The sequence below is a fragment of the Pipistrellus hanaki genome, assembly GCF_964339955.1.
Source record: "Pipistrellus hanaki genome assembly, chromosome: 1".
Taxonomy (NCBI): Eukaryota; Metazoa; Chordata; class Mammalia; order Chiroptera; family Vespertilionidae; genus Pipistrellus; species Pipistrellus hanaki.
The window spans coordinates 44,388,264-44,412,257 of NC_140503.1; the positions used below are offsets into that span (position 1 = coordinate 44,388,264).

Here is a 23,994-nt window from a genome sequence, read left to right on the forward strand (position 1 = left end):
CCTGCCTCAGCCCCCCTGCCAAGGCTTCATCAGGAAGAATGTCTGGATGGAAGGTTGTTTGGCTGTCTGGTCTAATTAGCATATTATGCTTTTATTATTATAGATTAAGTTCACCTGTATTCATATGCTACAAATATAAAGTATATCTGATGTCAAGTATATTGTGATATTTAAAAAATAGATCTCAAGCCAAAAACAGTTTTAGAGAAACACACAATAGCCTATATATTAGGGGAAGTGGAGTGGGCAGGGCTTCCTTAAAACTTCTTCTGTACTTCTGTTCAACAGAGACAATCCGCACTCACACAGGTGGGAACTGAAAGCATCTATGAGGGCAGGTTTACTCTTGTTTCTCAGAGTAGTTCAGTGCCTTTGACAGTCATTCACTGAGAGATTTCCAGAAACTGCCTGAGCCACAGTTCTACAAGCAAGACTCTGCAGCTCCTATTTAACGAGCCAAATGCTGCACTATGCACCTGTGACACAGAGAAGCTCGCCCCTCCCCAAACAGCTATATTTTTACTCGGAGAAGTTGATTCTAGAGCAGTGCTGTCCAGCAGAATTTTCTGCAATAACGGAAATGTTCTGCATCTGTGCTGTTGAATACCATAGCCAATAGCCACATGGTTCTTGAACACGTAAAATATGACTAGTGCAGGTGAGCAACAAAAAATTTTAAATGTCATTTTAATTGCATTTTAATAACCACATGCAACTATGGTTGCCATACAAGGCAGTGCAGTTTTCAAATCTCTTCTTTAAAAACAAAACAAAACAAAAAAACACAAAACCTTCCTATCTATCTATCTATCTATCTATCTATCTAAAAGCCAGGGACCAGAACATTATAACTGTAATGACCGGTCACTATGACGCCCACTGCAGCCAGCAAATAGGCCTGATTAGGGGTGGTGCCAGCTGGCCAATCTCCCGCTGCCCCTCCCCCTGGCTGGCCCTGCCCCTGATGGGCCTCCCACCCGAATCGAGGGCGAGGTGAACAGCTAACCCCCTCCCCTCCCCCCACATAGCTCCCTCCAGCCAGCCCCATCCTGATAGCCCCACCTACCTCAATAGGAGATGGGGCCGGCCATCCAACCTCCTGCAGCCCCTCCCTCCAGCCGGCCTGCCCCATAAGCTCCCACCACCCGGATAGGCCCAAGGCCCCTACCCCCAGTCAGCTCTGCCCCTGATCAGCCCCCCACTCCTTTCAGGGATAAGGATGGCAGGCCAACCACCCATTGCTCCTCCCCCAGCCTGCTGGCATCCAATTGGCCACCCGCCCCATTCAGGGGTGGGGCCGGCTGGCCAATCGCCCTCAGCCCCGCCTCCCAGGCAACCTGGCCGTGATCAGGTCCTGATCTGGACCAGCCAGCCAGCCAGCTGGCCAGCCAACCTACCACCATCTCCTCCTCCTGACAGGCCTGACCCTAATCGGGGTGGATGGGGGCCCAGTCGGCCCGACCCCACCCATGCACGAATTTGTGCAGTGGGCCTATAGTCTAACTATAACTGTGACAATACTCCCTGAAACAGTTGAAGGAAAAAAAAATTACTTTTAGTCAACATACAATTGAGGGCAGAAATTACGTTGCTTGCCTTCAGTGTACAGTTGCTTAATGATAGGACATTTACTAGGTCCTCTTTTTTCTATCCTAGTTTCTTCTTTCTATGACTAAAAAGAACAATTAGTCATTATAGTGGCTCTTGCCTTCACTAAAGTAGTTAATACTCACCAAAGAAAAAAGTTGTTCAAAATCTTGCAAATTAAATGTAAATTTTAATATTCTTGCAATTAAAAGTAGGGCCTATGTTTAACCAATGGTATTACCAACAGATTTCTCACACTATTTGTCATACAAAAGCATAAATAACACCATAATTCATAAAACTCTGCTAAGTATTCTCTCTTCCTGTGGATACCAGTGGGATATCCATAGAATAATTATATTTCATTAGGTCAGAAAAGGTTTTGTTATGAACTTTCACTTTTAAAAGAGAAAAGTGAAAAATGTTTTATGCTTGACCTACTATCTCTGAAAGGCCTTCTCATTAAAATGAATTTTTTTGGACAGGAAGAGACATCCAGGTTTAATTTTTGTTAAGTTACAACACAAATTCATTAAAGTGATTAACAACACAGCACATAGTGATGAAACTTACAAATATACCCGGGTATTTCAGAGGGAAAAAAGAATTCTAGGACATTAATTTAATATCTTACCTCGTAATGAACAAACTGGTCCATTTTCTTGATTCTTAGAGCGCTTATTTCTGAATTGACTTGGAATATCTAATGAAAGGTCTTAAAAGGAAATAGGAAAACAACTGTTAAAGACATATAACTCAAAGAGTAATTTCAAAAATTGTTTTTAAAAAATATATATATATTCCTTTTTTCATTTCAGAGAGGAAGGGAGAGGGAGAGAGAGACAGAAACATTAATGATGAGATGACAAGAGAGAATCATCGGCTGCCTCCTGCACGCACCCTACTGGGGACTGAGCACACAACCCAGCCATGTGCCCTTGGCCGGAATCAAACCTGGGACCCTTAAATCTGCAGGCTGATGCTCTATCCACTGAGCCAAACCGGCTAGGGCAAATTATGTATTTTTAATGATTTATCTTCACTGTTTTAATTTTCAAAGGAAATAAAATTATTTAAATATACTATCTCCACATACCAAATATGTCTTACCTAGGAATGGATCAAACTTTCTAGATTCTGTCCCACATATAAGGCAGTTAACCTCATTTTGGAGAATGCCTCCAAATATAGCCGTGACAACTGTAGATGCTCCATTTCTAAAGAAAATCACATAAGAAAACATCTCAGTAAAAAAAAGAAACAATTTATATTTAAATTATAAAATAATGCAAAAAGTTTCAATCTATATAAATGTATTCTAAATAAGAGGGTTAAGCCATTGTTGGGCCTTCCCCCCAAGCTGTCTACCTACTACTTTACCTACTACTTTTTCCAACATTAACCGACACTAGACATTTGGCACTCTTAACAGGAGTCACACTCAGGGCCAGAGAACACCTTCCCCACAATTATATGCCGAAGAAAAGTGGGAACCGCTGTATATTTGAGTCTTTCCACGGCCTCTCATCTTACAGGGAGCTCTCAATTCCTTTACTTTGAATCACTACCTCAATCGGAAGTAGATTTCCATTTTTCAGATGGTCATCTGTCAGGTTTGGGGGAAAAGAAGAAATGTAATACTTATTTAGTAATTACTGGGGGAGTTCTGACTTCACAATTGAAGTGCTGAATGTTATGGTCAGTGAGACTTAAAAAGCTCACTTAGAATATTATGAATAACTAGAGGCCCAGTGCACGAAATTCGTAAATGAGGGGGGAGGGGTCTCTTCAGCCCGGCCTGCACCCTCGGAGGATGTCTGACTGCTGGTTTAGGCCCAGTCCCCATAGGGCATAAACCGACAGTCAGAGATCCCTCTCACAATCTGGGACGCTGCATGCACAGTGACCATACTTTTCACACAGGAGAAAGGCATCTGGCTGTTGTATGGGCAGCTACATTTTTTGCCCTGATTATAGAAAGTAGTACATAACATGACTCTTCTGAGCCAGAAGTACCATTTTCCCCATCTTATGGGTGGAAAACTGAAGTAGAGAGAAGTTAAGTAATTGGCTTTATCACACAGTTATAAGTGTCAGAATCAGGGCTGACTACAAAATGTACAAGCCAGGGCCCATGCATGTCATCGCTGCATCATCCTGTTTTTTCAGTGTTAGAGCAGCCTTGCCAGGTTTTAATTTTTAAATCTAAAAGACTGTTCCCAATATATAGGGTAGGGTTCCTAGGCCTGGCCAGTAATGCAAATATAAATGCCCCTGGTCTGAAAGTGGGAGGCATGTGCCGGCCAGTCCACTGGTCACAAAGTTCAAGAGCAAACATTTTCAGCAAAGATTAAGGAAAACTCTCCGCCTTCCATTATAAATCTAACAAACAATAACACCAACAGAAATATCTGAGGTTCTCCTAAAACAGCAAAGGAAACTAAATCTTACATGCAACATTTGTTACTTGCAGACAGGGTAGAATTCTCCTGCAGAATTGGTGAGCAGGATACACCATTGAAACCGCCCTGGAGTTCCAAGTGCAGGTGGTCCAAAAGATAGCGCATGAATTCATGGGCATCCTGCTGCTGGTAGCCCCTGAAACACACACAAACACCTGTCATGGGGGAGGCTCCACCTGCCCGGCCAAGCCCACAGGAGGAAAAGCGTGGGGCAGAGATACACCCGGTGCTCAGAGCTCAGGCTCAGGAAGGCTCCTGGAGACTTTTCATCCCCACATGCTCCATGTTTTACACACAAAATTTCTCAGCAAGAAAAATAATTGTTTGGAAATAAAAAATATTAGAGGTAATTGGACTTGTAGTGATCTCAAATGAACCCACTTTAGAGATGAGGTAAAAAGGGGGGTGAGGGTGGGATTTGCCTAAAGTCCTGCAGAGACAGAGCTATAACCCATGTCTCTCTCCTGGATGGACTCTGAATCTTCCCACTATCCCACTGGCCTGTCCAGAGATGCTAAACTGTTAAAATTTCATATCTAAACGTCACCATAAAACTAAATCTAAACCACTACCTCATGAAATAAGGAATCTAAAACTAATTCTTTAGATTGAAAGATACTAATTTTTAAGCACTGGCTGAAAGATAAGAAACACTTTATAAAGGGTTAAAAAGACATCTACCATTCTATACCTAAATCCTAATCTCGATTCAAAAGACATTTTTAAATAAACATTTTTAAAAATGCATTGACTCTAGGTGCCCGGCTAGCTCAGTTGGTAGAGCATGAGACTCTTAAAAATGCATCAACTCATACACAATTATTCTCTATCCTAAAATTTGAATATATTGTATATAGCAACATTTTCTTAGGTTACTTCTTTCACTGTATTCAAACAGGAAATACATGGAATTCTTATACTAATGCAGACCAATGACAAGTAAACAGAAATGAAGGCTGACAGAAAATAAAGCTGATACAACTGGAAGGTCATAAGGGTTTATATAGATAAAATAAATCAAGCAATGAAATACAAGGTACTTGCATAAAACTGTTGATGGAAAAGACTTATGCCGACATTTTGCCAGCATGGAAGGTTCTCTTTAATCTACCCTCTAAATCTCAAGGTTTTCTGGCTTCGTCTTGAGTCAAAACTTCCACTGCTCTTCCAGGCAATGGTTCCATAAACAAAATTTCTTTCAACCAGAGTTTCCCTCAATCTATATTTTCCCCCTTTTCCTGAAATTTCTCCTGGAAAGAAGAAATTATGAAAATAGTCTGCCTAATCAATGGAACTTAAATCAGAAGTCACTTTGGCACTGCACTATAACTTTTTCTGAACTACTTAGTTACAAAATACCAATATGTGTTCAAATATTTCTTCTAAGATTCATATGAATAAATGTAACATTCACAGTCAAAACTATTCATTGAAAGTTGATAGTTCCTTTATGTACCTAAGGAGATGCTTTAAACCTTTTCAATACAACATCCTTTATTTTTTCATAACTCAAAGGTATTATTACTACTTTAGGACATGTGTGAAGTTCTACACATATAAAAATATGTGTTCCTTCACCAAAATAACCTGATATCTAATCATAATGTTTCTAAAATGGATCATGAAAAACCAGTCAGTACATTGTAGTTATGCCAATTTGCATTTTCATCAGATATGTTAAAAAAAATAATGTTCCTAATGTATACTAATGAATGTTTCCAACCACACCATGATTTTATATTCTTTTATCAAAATATATTATATTCTAATGTTTATTTTTTACCATTGGAAACACATTTTTTACCTACATGAGATCACAGAACACTCAGCATTTTTATTAAACTAAGTTATGGGTTTTAATGTGTGATCTTTACCAGAAAACAGTCTCTTTTAAGACTAGGAAAATTTTCTAATTCTGACTAAAGAGACATTTACAATTCCATTTTTAAACATTTAAATAAAACCTTTTATTGAATTATATGGAAATCTTAATATTATTTAGTATGTTAAACTGAACAAACTTCAGTTAACTTTTTAATTATTTGCCAAATATACAATATGAGCTTCAGAGTTTCCTTGTAGTCAATTTAGAATCAAATATCTATTATTTAAACAAACATTTATCTAGTCTATATATCCAACTTCTGTTCTCCTCTTTTAAATAAATAAATAGCAAAACCAGTCTTAACTATTTAGAATACCACCACTTCACTGGAAATTGTTTCAGGAACAATATAAAGACTAATATTAATGTTTTAAATATCTTTCATTAAATAATACTTACCTAAAATTTGGCATAATCTTCCAAACAACATAAAATAAGGACTCTGGGCTAAATGCAGTTTGGCTACCTTGCCATAAAGCACATAGTGTCTTTCTAAACTCTTCCACCAAAGACCTGCAAAAGAGGAAGGGACAAGACCCTGAGCATTAATGAGAGGCTATTATTACAATGCATAATGTCAACTGTCTAAAGTTCACAACAAATTATACAATAAAAACATTAAGAGGGCCTGGTCTCTTCTGAGCTAAGTCTGACAATTAAGTAAAAGCCTTTCAAAAATTCATGTAAATAGAAGTAATTACTGAGAAAACTAGTTTTGTAACCATATGGTGAAGTCTGTGCCAAAAGACAGTCATCCTTGAACAATAAAGCAATGGGTAAGTTACAAACCAAATTATTGAAGAATATACATTTTCCAAACTTAAAATCTTCATTTCTCCTTCTTGCCCCTCACTAGGGGCACTTCTCTGCCTCAGAGAGTCCATCTGACCACAAAGCTTCAACATTCGGTTCCATACTAATGACTCTCAAAAATCCAAATCTAGAAGCTGCATTTTCTCATGATAACTTTTATTCAGGTTTCTCCAGCTTCCAACAGGAATTTTCCACTGAATGTCCTCTTGCCACTTCAAACTCAACATGCACTGAACCTGCTCTCTGTACTCTCCCTATTGTCCCCCAATATCCATTCTCATCTTCTCCGTAAGAATAAAACTTACTTTTTTCCCTTTGGCACATAAATTCCTGGAATAAAAAACTTTGAGTGTGTTTAAATTCTGAGAAATTTCCTTAAAGAGAAATAGTCCTTATTAACCCTCCCTGCCTCCTTCTGGCTAGAATGAGGATGAACTGGTGGCCTAGACCTCCAGCATCGTCTTGCACTGTATGGCTGAGAGCCCCACCCAGGGCTGATGGCACCGAGAGCGAGAAGGAGCCTAAAGACTGAGTGAAAACAGTCCTAGATAGAAACTTGTAACTTTTGCGTGAGAAAATAAACCATGGATGTTTAGGTCACAGTTAATTTTGATTATCTATGCATGTAGCTAAGTTGATAACACCTCCTCAACTTCAATGACTATATCTGTCAATAAACTATCATACTCATGGATAGCTAATAGATGAGATGACTCAGGGAATCTCAGTATCTTCTTTCTCAACCCGTTATCCTGTAGGTCCCTGGAATACAAAGTACATTTTTTACTTAGTGCCTGAACTTATTTGAGGAATTCTCCACCTTAGTCTTGGTGAGAGTCAGAGCCCGTCTCCCGCTCTGGAAGCTGGAAAGTCCGGATACTTGCTTTCCCAGCCTATCCCTCCACCCCCACTGCAGGAATCAGATCCAGGGCCTGGGCTCTGCTTATCTGAGCAGGTGTTAGTGATGCAGAGAATCTGGGACAGTACCACACCCTTTCTGGTGGCAAACATCATCCTCTGCAGCTCACCATGCACCCAGATGCAGCAGTGCCAGCAGTGGGAGCTCAAGCTGCACTGGGCAGCAAAAGCAGTGTTTTCATGGGGAAGTTCTGTGGAGTGACTGTGGCTTTGGTTCTAGATGCCCGGACTTCATACCTGATTTTCTACCTATCCAGTAATGGTTAGCACATCAATTAGACCTTCAGTAAATTCCTTTTCTGCTTAACATAGCCAGAAGCAATTTCTACAGTTTGTAATTAAACCCTAAATGGTTAATGCATCAAGTACTACTCACTCTTCCCTTAAGTTTTGTGCACATGCATTTTTTCTTCTACATTTCACTGCTATCCCCTCCAACCCAATCCTATGTAATAAAAGGCTAATATGCAAATTGTCCCCTTGACTGGGAGTTCGACCGTAAGTTCAATGAGGGAGCAGCACCAACCAACCAACAGCCTGCAGTCCCTCCACCCAAGCAGCCCCACCCCTGATCAGGCTCCCCAACCCCTATCAGGGCAGACCAGCCAGACCCCACCTGTGCATGAGTTCATGCACTGGGCTTCTAGTTTCTATGGAGTATGAGGCTCCCTGAATGCAGGCATTTTCCAGTTCATCCTATTTCATTTTCCAGTTCATCCTATATGCTGTTATCTAAGTGAATTCTCTTTTAAATATATGTTTATTGATTTCAGAGAAGGAGGGAGGGAGGGAGGGAGAAAGGGAGGGAGGGAGGGAGGGAGGGAGGGAGTGAGGGAGGGAGGGGGAGAGAGAGAGAGAGAGAGAGAGAGAGAGAGAGAGAGAGAGAGAGAGAGAGAGAGAGAGAGAGAGGGGAAGAAACATTGACCTTACTGGGGATCATGCCCACAACCCAGGCACGTATCCTGACCGTGAACTGAACCTTGACCTCCTGGTTCATAGGTCAATGCTCAATCACTAAGCCATGCAGGCCAGGCAAAGTAAACTCTTAAAACACCACTTCCAGTGATGTCATTCCATCCCTCTCCAATGCCTGGTTTTAAAGTTGCCCCACATTTTGGCTCTAACCATTCTGGTATACTCATCTAACATGTTCTATCCTATTCTCCCTCAGCCACCTAGGCAGAACAGTGCCAGGTTATAAAACAGCTTTTTAGAATGTGTGGGATGGGGGTGTGGGTATGGGATGGGCAGGCTTAGGGAAAACATTACATTAAAAACATACACAGATGCCCTAGCTGGTTTGGCTGAGTGGATAGATCAGCCAATCAGCCCATGTACTGAAGGGTCCCAGGTTCAATTCCATTCAAGGGCATGTACCTTGGTTGCAGGCTCCCGGCCTAGTTGGGGGCATGAGGGAAGTAACCAATGGATGTATCTCTCTCACATTGGTGTTTCTCTCCGTCTCTCCCTCTCCCTTCTACTCTCTCTAAAAATCAATGGAAAAAATATCTTTGGGTAAAATAAAAAAAACACACACCAGATTATAAACCACAGACCTGTTGCAGTAATGGTAAGATATGAAAAAAGGTGCCCCTTACAATCATGATAATATGATAGGTCATCTAAACCCCAAACAGTGTGTGGCTGCACTGAATATATATTAGTTCTCAATAATCACTAATCAATTCTTCCCCTCCTCATGTCAATGAAAAATGAACTGTATTGCCCAAAAGAGGTTTACCTAACAATATCAGACAAGTCAATTCACAAAAGACTAGTGATATTCATGCTGGTCTACACCTAAAACTGTATTTCATATATAGACATCAGTTTTAGAATGTCCAAATTCACAAAAATTCAGGAAGTAGAGTGATAAATTTATGCTGCCTTTTAAGTAAATACATGTAAAAGAATTTCACCAATTATTAAGATTATCTGCTAGATACTTAAACACAACTTTTAGAAGAGTTTTTTTTTTTTTTTTTTTTTAATGTCTGTGCCTGTGAACTGACATATGCAATGGAAATCACCAATGAGAGACTTTTGTTTTGTATCAAAGCGAGAAAGGACATAGTCTTAGAACTCACACGTTGTTATCCCCCTGGCTCCTGGTGTGATATGTTCTCCTTCCTGCCGTCTTCCCATTCCTTAACTCCACAGCAGGCAGTTCTTTGAAATAACAGCAAAACTGTTCAATGTTACTATTTAAAGAGGAAGGGAAGAAAATTATTTTTTTTTTCATTTACTGTAAAGAAAGTTCTATGAAACCTACATATGGATTTTGTGAAAACACAATCTCAACTTTTCATTTTAATTGTACTCAACGTATTCTCTTGCACTGGGTATCTTCATTAAGTTCCCACATTTATACTAAGTTTAAATACATGACTGCAGAAATGAACAAAGATCTTAAAACAAAATCTGTTCAAAAAAATCCTCAATCTCCCCTCCCCACACATCTTTAGAACTGGTTGTCACCATTTCTTTCTTCTCAGGGTGTTTGTAGGTGGTCAACAATTCCCTCAAATAAAAACAACCCATAGAACCAAACATACTGTTTAGATACACTATATAGAATAACAAGGAGGATTCAGTAGTGACTAAAATGTCTTCTTTGGGCAAACTGGATAAGCTAACAGTACCTTTAAGAAGAAATACAAATATGGCTTCTGCCTTATTCCCAAGGTGGTCTCCAGAAGATAATTTATTCTGACTTTTGATAGCTCATTGAAATCTAAAAGTAAACAACTTTCAAAATAATTTATTCTATACAACTTAGGGCAGCCTTCTTGGCCATTTTATTTTTACTGCTTGTCTTACATTCTGAAGATCTTCTAAACATCCAATCTTATGACTACACTTAAGACTCAACTAATGATTCAAATAAGCTTTCTGAACAAGGTTCCTTGTGGCCTAGGAGTCTGCAAACTACAGCCCACACACTATATCTGGCCCTGGGCCAGTGAGCTTTTACATTTTAAAACAGATGTTTAAAAATGGAGGGAGGGGGTGGTTGAGGGGAGAAGAATATGTGGCAGGCAAAGATTAAAAATATTTATTTAACTTGGCCTTTTACAGAAGAAATTTGATGGTCTCTGCTCTAGCCTATTCAAGAAGCAATAGAAAATAAATAATAACTGCTATCAGTTATTTAATGCAAGGTACTTTTCTAATAAGCACTTTATATAAATTATATTATATACTACCCAATTACCCTGTGAGGTAGAATTATTATCCCCAATTTTACTGATGAGAAATCTAAGGAACTGAGGTAACTTGCCCCAAGCCATATGATTAGAGTCGATGGCAGAGAGGATCTGAACCCACAGACTTTGCTCTTAACTATTCCACTAGAAACTAACAGCCGATACTTAAGTCATATTACCTGAGTGACTGAAGGATGGCATTCATAAAACACGTGTTTCCCAAATTCCGAAGGCCAGTGGCACAAATGGCAGTGGTGCTTCCCTGTAAAATAGGACAAGAAGAAGCCATCAGTAATGCCAAGAGAAGAACTGTTTCAAACATCGAAGCAAAGCAAAGGCTTATATTTGAAACTCCAACATCAAGCCAATCTGGAATTGGTCCTTTTCTGTCCAATTAATATTTCAAAACCTGTTTATATTCTCTGTATAAGTGTCTACACATGTTTAGGTGGTTGTTTCTAATCCTGGGACTGTTCTAAATGGGAGTATCTTATGGACGGTTATGAGGAAAGCAGCATTAATAAGTACCATGTAGTACACAATGCAAAAACCAGGAAGATCCTTAAAAGAAGTAAAAATTAAGACTTAATGCCATTACAAGATTCTATTAAAACTACTACACGTTACAAAAAAAATGTATACACCCAAGTATTTCTGTCACCAAACTTTTAACGCTAAGCCATGCATAAACAACTAATATGTATTTTTCTAGCAATAGAGTATTAATCTTAAAAAACTACCTGGCTTTCCCTTAAACCAAGGCTTGATTTTCTAATTAGCTCTACAAGTTCATCATGACATCTGAATACTACACCTGAACATTGGAAGTGAATCTACCGATCCAAATCAAAGCATCTCTGACCATAATTCAGTTGGCCAGAGAACACGTTAGCTCTTTCTTCCACCAATAGAGACACTTTAAGAGTGTGTCTATACATAGCTAGCACAAGAGCAGAGAGATAGATGCAGGGTAAAATTATTGAAATATTTTCTGATTTTGCCCTGGCCAGGGTGTTTCAGTTGGGTGGAGTGTCGTCCAGTTTACCAAAAGGTGGTGGGTTCAATCCTGGTCAGGGCTCATGTGGGAGGCAACCAACAGACGTTTCTCTCTCACATCTATGTTTCTCTCTCTAAAATCAATAAAAATTGTTTCAAAATAAATAAATATTTCATGATTTTAAAATTTTGCTAATCCATTAATGGCTCATACATCTAGTAACAGATGATTAGCAGAATGAGAAAGCATATTCTTTTATGGTGAAGTTATATTAATGAAGTCCTAAGAAATTTTTAGGACTTTAATTTTTAGAATATTAATATAAATATTCTGAAAAACATTTCAGACCCATAGATTTTATACGAGGGACTTTAACAGAAAGCAAGGATCTTTGGATCTTACAGAAACATTGTAATGAGGTACGTGAGTACTAGGCATTAAGAACAAACACTTTGGTGTGGTGAACACACAATACAATATACAGATGATTATAAAATTGTACCCCTGAAACCTATATAATTAACCAATATCATCCCAATATAGTCAATAAAACTAATTTAAAAAAAATGCTTGCTAAGGCGGAGTACAGTAGCAATCCTGACAAAAGAAAGGCACTGTCAATTGGACTCATTGGGGTATTTAGCCACATTAAGAATTATTGGTACAAGTGGCAAACATTTTATAAAATATTCTATTATAAATCCAACGCATCCTATATAATACAGAGGTTCTATGCAAATTAACCCTCATGCTCTCACAAGATGGTTGCCCACAACCAGGCCAACAGGGGGGTTAGTGAGGGTCAACCAAATGACTGAACAGCAGGCTGCATGGAGTGACCAGGCCAGCAGGGGGTGGAAGTTCGGGACAACCAGGCTGGCAAGGGGGGGACAGTTGGGGGAGACCAGGCTGACAGGGGGGGACAGTAAGAGGCAACCAGGCCGATGGGGGGTGGGCAGTTAGGGGCGACCATGCCTGCAGGAGGGTGCAGTTGGGGGTGACCAGGCTGGCAGGGGTGGGCGGTAGGGGGTAATTAGGCTGGCAGGGGGGGCAGTGAGGGGCAACTGGGCCAGTGGGGGGTGGGGGGAGCAGTAAGGGGCAACCAGGCAGGCAGACAGATGAGTGATTAGAAGCCACTGGTCCAGGATTGTGATAGGGATATCCAACTGCCGGTTTGGGGATCAGGTCTAAACTGGCAGTTAGATAGATATCCGAAGGGGCCCCAGATTGGAGAGGATGCAGGCTGGGCTGAGGGGACCTATCCTGTGCACAAATTTCATGCACTGGGCTTCTAGTATACTTATAAAAGTGAACAAGGACTATCATTAATGTAATAAAGCAGACTATATCTGAAACAATTCTTATATTTGAATAAATTTTAATTACTTACATTTACTTTTAGTAACTTGGTGTTTAGTGATGAGTTTTCCAAAAGTTTTCTTTTCCTATGCCTGTCAGCTGTGAAAGCTGAGCTATTGAAACACAAACAAACAATAAAAAAGACATTAATACACACAGATTTCACAGCAGGTTTTAGAGAATAAACTTGGCTGTTCTTAGTGTCTAGGGTATGGAGCCTTGCCTGGCTGCTTAGTCAGGTGAGGGAATGACCTATTACCGTGTTTCCCCGAAAAGTAAGACATCCTCCGAAAATAAGACCTAGCGCATGGAAAGATAAGACATCCCCTGAAAATAAGACCTAGCGCAACTTTGGGAGAAAAAATTAATATAAGACACTGTCTTATTTTCGGGGAAACAGGGTAGGTCCACTGTGGCCCACAAAGTACTGAAGTAACTGAGGAGCTCCACTCCCTGGAAAAGCCCTACGCTCCTTCAGCAAGATGAGCCAGAAGAAGCCACCACCGGGTGCTTCCAAGAAAAGCTGGCCAGGTAGGTAAAGCCTGTGGGACAATCCCTTGCCATCACCACTCTATCTGCCTAGGTGAAGCTTCACAAATGAGAACAGCCATTCCTCGTAACAAAAGTAAAACCCTGGTCTGACAAGATTATTCTAAGATTTATCATAAATCTCAAATACTGTGCTACTTCTTTTATAATTTTGGTAAAGATATAAATCATGTTGTATTCATTTGTCATATTAGGTGATGATATAATCTGAGTTTGTGAAATAATAAAAAAGTATAGGTATATACAAATTCATTTGATCCAGCTATGCTACAAAGGATATCCTAAAATAAATAATTAGCACAGAAATTCTGAATTAAAATTGTTTAAATTTCTCTTGATGAAAGAAATATTTTTATACCAAGCCCATGTGGCTCAGTGGTTAAGCATTGACACATGAACCAAGAAGTCGCTAGTTTGATTCCCAGTCAGGGCACTTGCCCGGGTTGCAGGCTCAATCCCCATTAGGGGGATGTGCAGGAGGCAGCTGATTGATGTCGCATCCATGTTTTTATCTCTGTATTCCTTTTCCTTCCTCTCTAAAAATCAATAAAAAAGTATTTTTTAAAAGAAAGATATATTTTGCTTAAATTTATCAGAGAGTAAGTACTATCTTCAAATGGTCACTTTAAAATTATGTATCAGGAGATAAAATTATCATTAAACAACACAGACTTTTAAGTCTGCCAATTCTTTCCCATCTCCTAAAAATACTAAGCTTATCCATAGCAAATACAAAATTATTTCTTTCCAGAATTTCCAGATGAACTATGTCTTTGGAGCATCAGATCTAATAACAGTCAGTTGCTTCAAATCTAAACACACTCATAGGAAACATATCTTCAGAACTGCATGTCCCTCTCAGAGTATTGGTGGCTATAAGGTAAGAATAGACCAGTTCCATAGACTACTATGTTGTTATTCCTTCAAAAACTCTGTAAGTAGCCGAGGCCGGTTTGGCTCAGTGGTAGAGCGTCGGTCGGCAGACTGAAAGGTCCCAGGTTCGATTCCGGTCAAGGGCATGTACACTGGTTGCGGGCACATCCTGGTAGGGGGTGTGCAAGAGGCAGCTGGTCGATGTTTCTCTCTCATCGACGTTTCTAGCTCTCTATCTCTCTCCTTTCCTCTCTGTAAAAAAATCAATAAAATATATATATTTTTAAATTCTGTAAGTAAAGAAGTTGAATCACAAGCATAGGACATATGCTACTTAGTGACAATGGCTAATAGCTCATTTTTAATCTACATAAAACATTTAGCTTTTAAAAACAAAAGTCATTAAAATTTATCATCAGGAAGTCTCAAAATAGCAAAATCCTCTAGATCCACACACTATGGTAGCCACTTGCAGCATGTGGCTACATATATCTAAATAAATTAAAATTAAATAGTATTTAAAATTCAGTTCTTTAGTCACATTAGCCACTTTTATGGTGCTCAATAGCCACATGTGACCAGTGGCTATTATACTGGTTACTGCTGATTACACAAAGTTCTAGTGCTCAGTGCTGCTCTAGAGAATATGCAGAAAAGCTCAAGGTAAGTAAAACATAAATGTAATCACAGTTTTTAAAATGTAGCTCCCATTATAAACTAAAGCCTATGTTTGAAAACATAAAAATGAATGTAGGTAATGTTTTTCAACACAGGAAAAGGATTGATTACAAGGTAGATGTTTCCGTGGGCCAAGTAGAAGTGTAGACAAGGTGGTCTGTAACATCTTTTACATGATGAAATGGTCGATGGAAATAAAAGACTGATAACTGCATAAATGCATGCAGGCTCCTGAATGTTCTCTTTTCCCTTTGACTTAGTCCTGATTAATTTATTAGGGATTAGATAGTAGACTTAAGAGAAAAACTATTCTGCTAGCTACCCACTTCTATAACAAAGCACCATCGTAGTAAGATCTTTACAATGACTTCACACAAAGAGTGATATTTCATCAATTACTGCAGGAATCTCCTACTTCACAGTTAATTGTGACTGTTTCAGACAAAATTAAATATTTTGGATCTGTTTGTCCAATCCTAGATAGGGCTCTGACTGCTTTGTTCCAATTAAGAGAAGAAGTGCTTTGAAAAAGAAAAAAGCCAAAAAAAGATGACAAGCCAGAAAGTTCTTAAACACAAAGTACTTTAGTTTAGATTTAAAAAAATAAATTCTTCCCTTATCAGCTTTATAATCTATTTAGTCAAAGAGACATGCATATAGACTTAGTTAACCAAAGCTATGCAGTGTTTCACTTGAAGAACTTAGTTATTTCCTCTCAATATACAATTTTAAAATATTCTATTGGCTTTACATTTAAGCTTGCTTTTGACATACTACATGATAAAAACCTAATATGCTAAGTGTCTGGTCGACCGTTCAACCAATCAAAGCATAATATCCTAATGATATGCTAAGTCTGCTCAACCACTCACTATGATGTGCAGTGACAACCAGGGGGGCAGACGCCGGACACAGGAACTGCCCCCTGGTGGTCAGTGCACTCCCACAGGGGGAGCTCTTCTCAGCCACAAGCCAGGGCCATGGCTGGCGAGTGCAGGGTGGTGGCGGGAGCCTCTCCCACTTCTGTGGCAGTGCTAAGGATGTCCACCTGCCATGGAGAGCAGGCCCAAGCCGGCAGTCAGTCATCCCCCAAGGGCTCCTCGACTGGAAGGGCAGAGGAACCTCCCCATCCCCACCCCTCCACCTCCAGAGCACACAAATTCCGTGCACCGGGCCTCTAGTATTCTCGTAATACCTTTTATATATCAACTGTGACAATAAATTTGATGGCACCTAATGACTCAGGATGATTTACACAGATTTCATTTGAGTCAGCAGTCATTCCAGGACTATGCTTCTATCCACTGCAGCTTCCAAGGCACTGCTATTTGGATTATTTAGCTGCTTGAATTTTGGGTCCAATGAGTTTTATCTGAATGGCCTATTTGGCTACAGCAAGAAAATTCTATTATATAAATTCTTTAATTTCTTTATAATGACATAACAAAATATTTTTATATTTCCAGTGAAAACAAAAAGGAAAAACAAAAGGAAAAAGAAGAAACTAGGATCTTGTGCTATCATAAAGATGCAAAGTGGACAATATAATTAAACCAATTTCCCTTAAAAAGAATACATAAACTTCAGTGCTTCTAAGAAGTCCTTATAATACATTTGATAAGGATTTTCTATTATCAAAGGTAACTGTATAAAGATTTCATATTGTCTTCTGACTTTTCCTTGCACCCCCGCCCAAATTCTCCTAGCAAATAAACCAGGTGGCTTACAAGTCGGTGGGTTATAACTGAAGAACAGGCCCTGGGACCCTTGGATATATTTATGACAAATATTAAATGAAATAAATGCTGAGATGTGACCACTAACTATGGGCACAGTTTCACAGTTTAAGATAGCCAAACTCAAATCTTATTTTATTAATATTTCAATCACACTAAAAACATGAAGTTATAGAACTCATAAACAAAATCCCCACTCAAAAATTCAGAAAGATCCCTCAGATCCCTCAACCACAATCAATCCAACCCCCCCCCCCCCCCCAGGCTTATTACTTACTTTTCCAAGTTCTGCAAGTGTTCTCTGACTTTCTGTACCAGTCCCAGCTTGGTGTCATTAACCACAAAATCATCACAGCGATAACTGCAAGAAAAATATTCATCAATGTGTGTAAAGAGCTGGAGGAAACCACAGTAATGAAATCACTAAAAGGTCTGGCTGCTGCCAAGATGATCACATGGCTCTGCAGGCAGTTCTGTTGGTGGCAAGTTTAAAGAGGACTTGGAATCCACAGCGGAATGTTTTTATGAGCCTTTTTAAAAAGCCACGTAGGCAATGAACACTAGTTTCTTTCACATTTTTATTCAAAAGCTCGATTCCTCCTTCAAAAATGAAATAAACTGCTACTTGTATTATATTCTTTTTAGAGATGCATAATATGTGAAAAATGAAATAAAAAGCAACCAACTCTATTCATAAAGCTTTAAAGCAGGGGTCTTCAAACTGCGGCCCGCGGGCCACATGCGGCCCGCAGAGGAGTCTGATCCGGCCCGCCAGGTTTTTTGGGCAGTGAGCGCAGCCGAGGTGTTACAGTAGGAATTAGTAGTTCATATAGTCCGGCCCTCCAGCTCTCTGAGGGACCGTGATCTGGCCCCCACTTTAAAAAGTTTGAGGACCCCTGCTTTAAAGTGATACTTCCCAACTCAAATTAATGGAGAAATTGGGGGCAGGGGGAAATTTAAATGAAAAATAGGGGGAAGGTAACTAACCTGTAGGGATAGTTGAATAAAAACACTAAAAATAAAGCTATGTGTCTTAAACATAATTTAATTAAAATAAATTGTATTCAGATGGTTGAGAAGAATGAATCTTTTCATTCTGAGGTGCTAGAAACAAAAGTATAAAACAGTGGCTACCTCTTTTGGAAAACTGATATCATTTAAAATGATACTGTGTGTGTGTGTGTGTGTGTGTGTGTGTGTGTGTGTGTGATGTTTTTACATGCTTCAGAACATCAATAACCAAATAACATAAGGAATCACATATAAATAAATTTTAACTTGTACATTAGCATTCAATTTTTTCCCCTGGGATAAGACCAATTTTAACAAAAACAACTTATGAGTTAGTACCAATATATTCTTTTGAATACCAGCTTTGTATAAAAGCACTTATTCTAACTACCGAGGAATAATGACAGTAATGCTGCCATTCTGAGCAAACAAAACTTTGAATGCATAGCAATTAGCAAAAATTAGGTCATCTCTAGCAGAATCCAAAAACCATTTCTTGCATATCTGAAACAGCAAATCTATTTTAAAGATTTGATGAGAAAATGAGGCAAAGTAACTAAAAATATTTTTTATACAAAAGCATAGTTTGTGTCTTTTATTCTCGTGAATAAAATTTTAAATGAATGCTTTTGAAAATTTTAAATTATATATGTAATAATTTACACCCCATCCTCCCATTAACATTACTATGCTGTCAACCAAATATCTCTCATCTATTGTCCAAGTTCCCAGAGTCAAATACGAACATTTCTATCAATAACAAAAGCCACCTTTTATAATACATCCTAGTGTGTTTCTCTTTGGTTAAATAGCAGTAATGGCAGGAGAGTAATGATCACTTTATGATAAATATGTAAAAAATTATGTAAGAAAAAAGTTTTAATTCTTTGTTCTTCTCAGCAAAGATGTTAAGAGGGTCAAATCTACTCTGTCTAAATTTGGGCTTAAGGCACTTGGTTCTTCCATGAACATTCAGCATTCACTTAAGAAGGAAATTGCACTGTTACTCTAGTTCCTCCTTATATTTTAATTTTATGTTTGCATATATTTATGCATGTATTTCAAATAAAACAGTACTCTATTCAAAATAAAAATACTCCAAATGCTAGTGTTCATCTGGGAAATGAAGTCTAAAAGGAAATTTACATCACCTTTCATGTACTGACAGGATATTCTACTACCTAATTGAAAAGTGAACCCCTTAACTTCCATAAATAGTGTAACTTCCATAAAAATTGTTTGCTTTGTATAAAGAAACAAACTGTTTCAAATTAAATGAAGTAACTGATTTTTTTTCTTATTAAAGCAATTCTTTAATTCATGCATACAGCCAGGATATAAAATTACTTAACATCTGTTAAAATAATGTTTTCATATATTAAAATAGACTTATTTTGGGCCTTGTCTCTTTCAACTAATCTTGTTTAATTGGGTCTAGTTGTTACATCTAAGTGAATTTTTATCATTAAAGTGAATAAGTTCCTATAGATTCTAGAGCTGTGCTAATATGTCTCATGCAATTTTATTTTTTTAAGGATTTTTAAGTTGACTTTTTAGAGAGGAAGGGAGAGAGAGAGAAAAACATTGATGTGATAGTGAAACATCAAATGGCTGCCTCCTGTACACCCTCTACTGGGGATGGAACCAACCTTTTGGTGCACAGGACTATCTATGCCCAACCAAGTGAGCCAAATTGGCCAGGGCTGACTTTTAATTTTTCAAAGTTGTAATTAATATAAAATTTTACTTAGCAACTGAAGCAGTACAAAATATTTTTAAATTAATGACAATTTTATGGTCTAGGTGAAACTATATTTCACTTTTATTATATCACATAGGTGTGTTGCAGCTTGTACTTTCTAGTGGAAACAAAAAGAAAAAACAAAAAGGAAAAGAAGAAACTAGGATCTTGTGCTATCATAAAGATGCAAAGTGGACAATATAATTAAACCTAATTTCCCTTAAGAAGAACACAAAAACTAGTGCTCCTAAGAACACCTCATAATACATTTGATAAGGATTTTCTAATATCAAAGGTAAATGTATCAAGATATCATATTGTCTTGATGGGGGCATGTCATTAATAGTATATTATACATAAACAGAGCACCAATCTAGTTTGTATCAACAGAATGATTCAGTTGAAGTTATTTTTCCTTACAACAATGCAGCATTGTAATGTGTTTATCTGACTAGTTTATGAAGACAGCATGAGTTACAGTGATATTTATGTAAATCACAATTGGTAGTAAAATTGAAATATATTTTTAACTATAACAAATTATTTTTCTAGCTTACTAGAAAGAATAAAAATTTTAACTTTTTTTAACTTTCAAATGAAAACACAACGAATGAGACAGAATTAAAAGGTATGGTATGTCACAAATTTTACAAAGAATGGCAATTATGATTTGCTACAGCAGAGTAAAATAAATCAGTTGTGTAAAACTAATCTATATATATAAAACCCTAATATGCAAATAGGCCGAACAGCAGTACAACCAAACTGGTCACTATGACGTGCACTGACCACCAGGAGGGGCATGCAGAACATGTGTCGGCTATGGCAGGATGGTGGAACAGGTGAGTGGAGGCAACAGACCAACGTGGGGTTTCTGGTTGCTGTCATCTCTCCCCCCTCCAATCCCCCACCAATCTTCCTCCTAATAAGCTGGCCACTTAGTGTGTGTGTGTGTGTGTGTGTGTGTGTGTGTGTATCACCATTTCAAAATTTATTAATTCTAGTTGTTTTCTACTACCCTGAGTTTTCTGAGCATCCTATAATTTGAAAACAGAAATAATTATTTTCTTCTTTTCCAACGTTTATAGTAATTATTTCATTTACTTCTTTCTTACTTCAATGGCTGGAATTGCCAAAATGAAGTTTAATTACAGTGACAATCATGTAATTGATAGGAAGTATTTGTCTTGTTTCTGACTTGAACAAAAATAGCTTTCCTATTTCATCAGTTAGTATAGAACATTTGATTTTTATGGAGGAAAACTGTCATATTTTAATAGTTTCCTTTTATTTTGATGTTAGTTTTATAAAATCAGAATTGGTTTCTTTATAAATGCATTTTTGCTTCTAATGGTACAATAATCTGAGGTTTCCTTAATAATGAATATGTTGGCAGACTGCAGGTATAATTTACTCAGTAGTTATATAATTTTTTTGATACTTCTTACTAGGCTAGATTTTCTTAAAGTTATAATTATTTGTAACTATTTTAATGAGTGAAATTGACTTGTTTTCTTTTGTGAGTTTCTATCAAATTTAAAAAATATATATTTTATTGATTTTTTTACAGAGAGGAAGAGAGAGGGATAGAGAGTTAGAAACATCGATGAGAGAGAATCATCAATCAGCTGCCTCTTGCACACTCCCTACTGGGGATGTGCCCGCAACCAAGGTACATGCCCAGGCCGATGCTCTATCCACTGAGCCAAACCAGTTTTGACTCTATCAAAGTTTTGTCTTAGGTTTTGAACATTTCCTAACAATATACTCAATGTTAAATTTTAAGTTTGAGATTGTATTATGAAATATATTAACTACCAGCCACATATGGCAATTTAACTTATATTAATTAAATCAAAATGAAACATTCAATTCCTCAGACCCCAAGCCACTTTTAATTGCCACCATAGTATACCACACAGATGTTACATCTGATTGTTAAAATTCTAAGTTTTTCCTCCATTCCTATTATCAGTGTTATTGAAGCTACCCAAGTCATACGGTTCTACATCATATTCTTAAGGAACTAATACTCCCAAATCATTCTTCTCCCATCTCAAACAAGTCACAATCATCATACAAATGAACATGACTTTCTATGCAACAGAAAAAAATTTCTTAATCTACTAGATACAAAGCTATCTTTATACAATAAGTCATATATAATACTAAAATCACCAAAACTTTTATGCAGAAAGTACCCTCAAGAAGGGGACAATGACAAATCTATCAAGTTTTTTTTATATATATATATATATATATATATATATATATATATATATATATATATATATATATATATATATATATATTATTGATTTTGTACAGAGAGGAAGGGAGAGAGATAGAGAGCTAGAAACATCGATGAGAGAGAGTCATCGATCAGCTGCCTCTTGCACACCCCCCACTGGGGACATGCCCGCAACCAAGGTACATGCCCTTGACCGGAGTCGAACCCGGGTCCCTTCAGTCCCCAAGCCGACGCTCTATCCATTGAGCCAAACCGGTCTCAGCTCTATCATTAAGTTTTAAATTCCTTTTCATTCCCTGGCATAATGTTTATATATCTTAGAGACAAATTTGACCTTTAGCTTTATTATAAACTAGTGTCCCAGTGCATAAAATTCATACACGGGGGGGAGGGGGAGGAGGTCCCTCAGCCCAGCATGCACTCTCTCCAATTGGAGATCTCTTGGGGGACATCCCTCTCACAATTTAGGACCCTTGGCTCCTAACTGCTGATTTGCCTGCCTGCCTAATTTCCCCTAACTGCCCGTCCCTGCCTGCCTGATCTTGCCCCTCACTGCTCTGCCCTGCTGGCCTGATCACCCTAACTGCCTCTGCCTGCCTGATCACCCCTAATTGCCCTCTCTTGCCAGCCTGATCTCACCCCCAACTGCCCTGCCCTGCTAGCCTAATCACCCCTAACTGCCTCTGCCCCTCCACCATGACTTTGTCTGGAAGGAATCAGACATGCAGTAGATGACTGGTCAACCTGGCCTAATTAGCATGTTACCCTTTTATTAGTATAAATTATATAGGATATGATTGCTTATATGGGTGGGGAAGCCTTTTTCATCAGGAGGAGATGCTCCTGGCATACAAAAACACTTAATCCCTATATATGGACTGATAGGCAGCCATATGCACTATACTGCCAAACTGGTCACTAAAAAATGAACCCTTTTTTTTTTTTAAATGAACTTTCATTGTTCAGAATATTAGTTATTCCTCTTTTCCCTCCCCAGTTTCCATCCACCCAGTTCCCACCTCACCTTCTGCCCTTACCCACCCCCCTCCACTGTCCTCATCCATAGGTGTACGATTTTTATCCATTCTCATCCTGCACACCCCCTCTTCCCCGAGAATTGTCAGTCCACTCCCTTTCTATGCCCCTGATTCTATTATATTCACCAGTTTATTCTGTTCATCAGATTTTTTATTCACTTGATTTTTAGATTCATATTGTTTATATGTTGATATGTATCTGTTGTCACTTTGTTATTCATAATTTTTATCTTTACCTTTTCCTTCTTCTTCCTCTTCTTAAAGGATACCCTTCAGCATTTCATATAATACTGGTTTGGTGTTGATGAACTACTTTAGCTTTTTCTTATCTGTGAAGCTCTTTATCTGAACTTCAATTCTGAATGATAGCTTTGCTGGGTAATCTTGGTTGTAGGTTCTAGCTATTCATCACTTTGAATATTTCTTGCCACTCCCATCTAGCCTGCATAGTTTCTGTTGAGAAATCAGCTGATAATTGTATGCATGCTCCCTTGTAGGTAACTGTTTTTCTCTTGCTGCTTTTAATATTCTGTCTTTTGCTCTTGGCAGTTTAATTATGATGTGTCTTGGTGTGGTCCTCTTTGGATTCATTTTGTTTGGGGTTCTTGCACTTCCCGGACTTGGAAGTCTATTTCTTTCACCAGGTAGGGGAAGTTTTCTGTCATTATTTCTTCAAATGGGTTTTCAGTATCTTGCTCTCTCTCTTCTCCTGGCACCCCCATAATTCAGATGTTGGTATGCTTGAAGTTGTCCTAGAGGCTCCTTAGACTATCTTCATATTCTTGGATTATTTTGTTTTTCTGGTTGGGTGTCTTTTGCTTCTTTGTATTTCAAATCTAGGACTTGACTTTTGGGATCCTCTAGTCTGCTGTTGGATCTCTGTATATTATT

General features: G+C 38.2%; 1 protein-coding gene across 2 annotated transcripts in view; it reads right to left on the reverse strand.

The window, feature by feature from the left end:
- Positions 1 to 23,994, reverse strand: part of USP3 (ubiquitin specific peptidase 3) — an 86,572-nt gene that overhangs the window by 11,811 nt on the left and 50,767 nt on the right. For both annotated transcript variants that reach the window (XM_084887275.1, XM_084887276.1), the window contains 8 exons: positions 17,341 to 17,424; positions 13,259 to 13,340; positions 11,051 to 11,133; positions 9,753 to 9,866; positions 6,334 to 6,447; positions 4,039 to 4,185; positions 2,698 to 2,804; positions 2,222 to 2,302 (listed from right to left, as the gene is read on the reverse strand). In XM_084887275.1, coding sequence (XP_084743401.1) covers positions 2,222 to 2,302; positions 2,698 to 2,804; positions 4,039 to 4,185; positions 6,334 to 6,447; positions 9,753 to 9,866; positions 11,051 to 11,133; positions 13,259 to 13,340; positions 17,341 to 17,424 — 812 coding nt within the window. The remainder of the gene's footprint in view (positions 1 to 2,221; positions 2,303 to 2,697; positions 2,805 to 4,038; positions 4,186 to 6,333; positions 6,448 to 9,752; positions 9,867 to 11,050; positions 11,134 to 13,258; positions 13,341 to 17,340; positions 17,425 to 23,994) is intronic.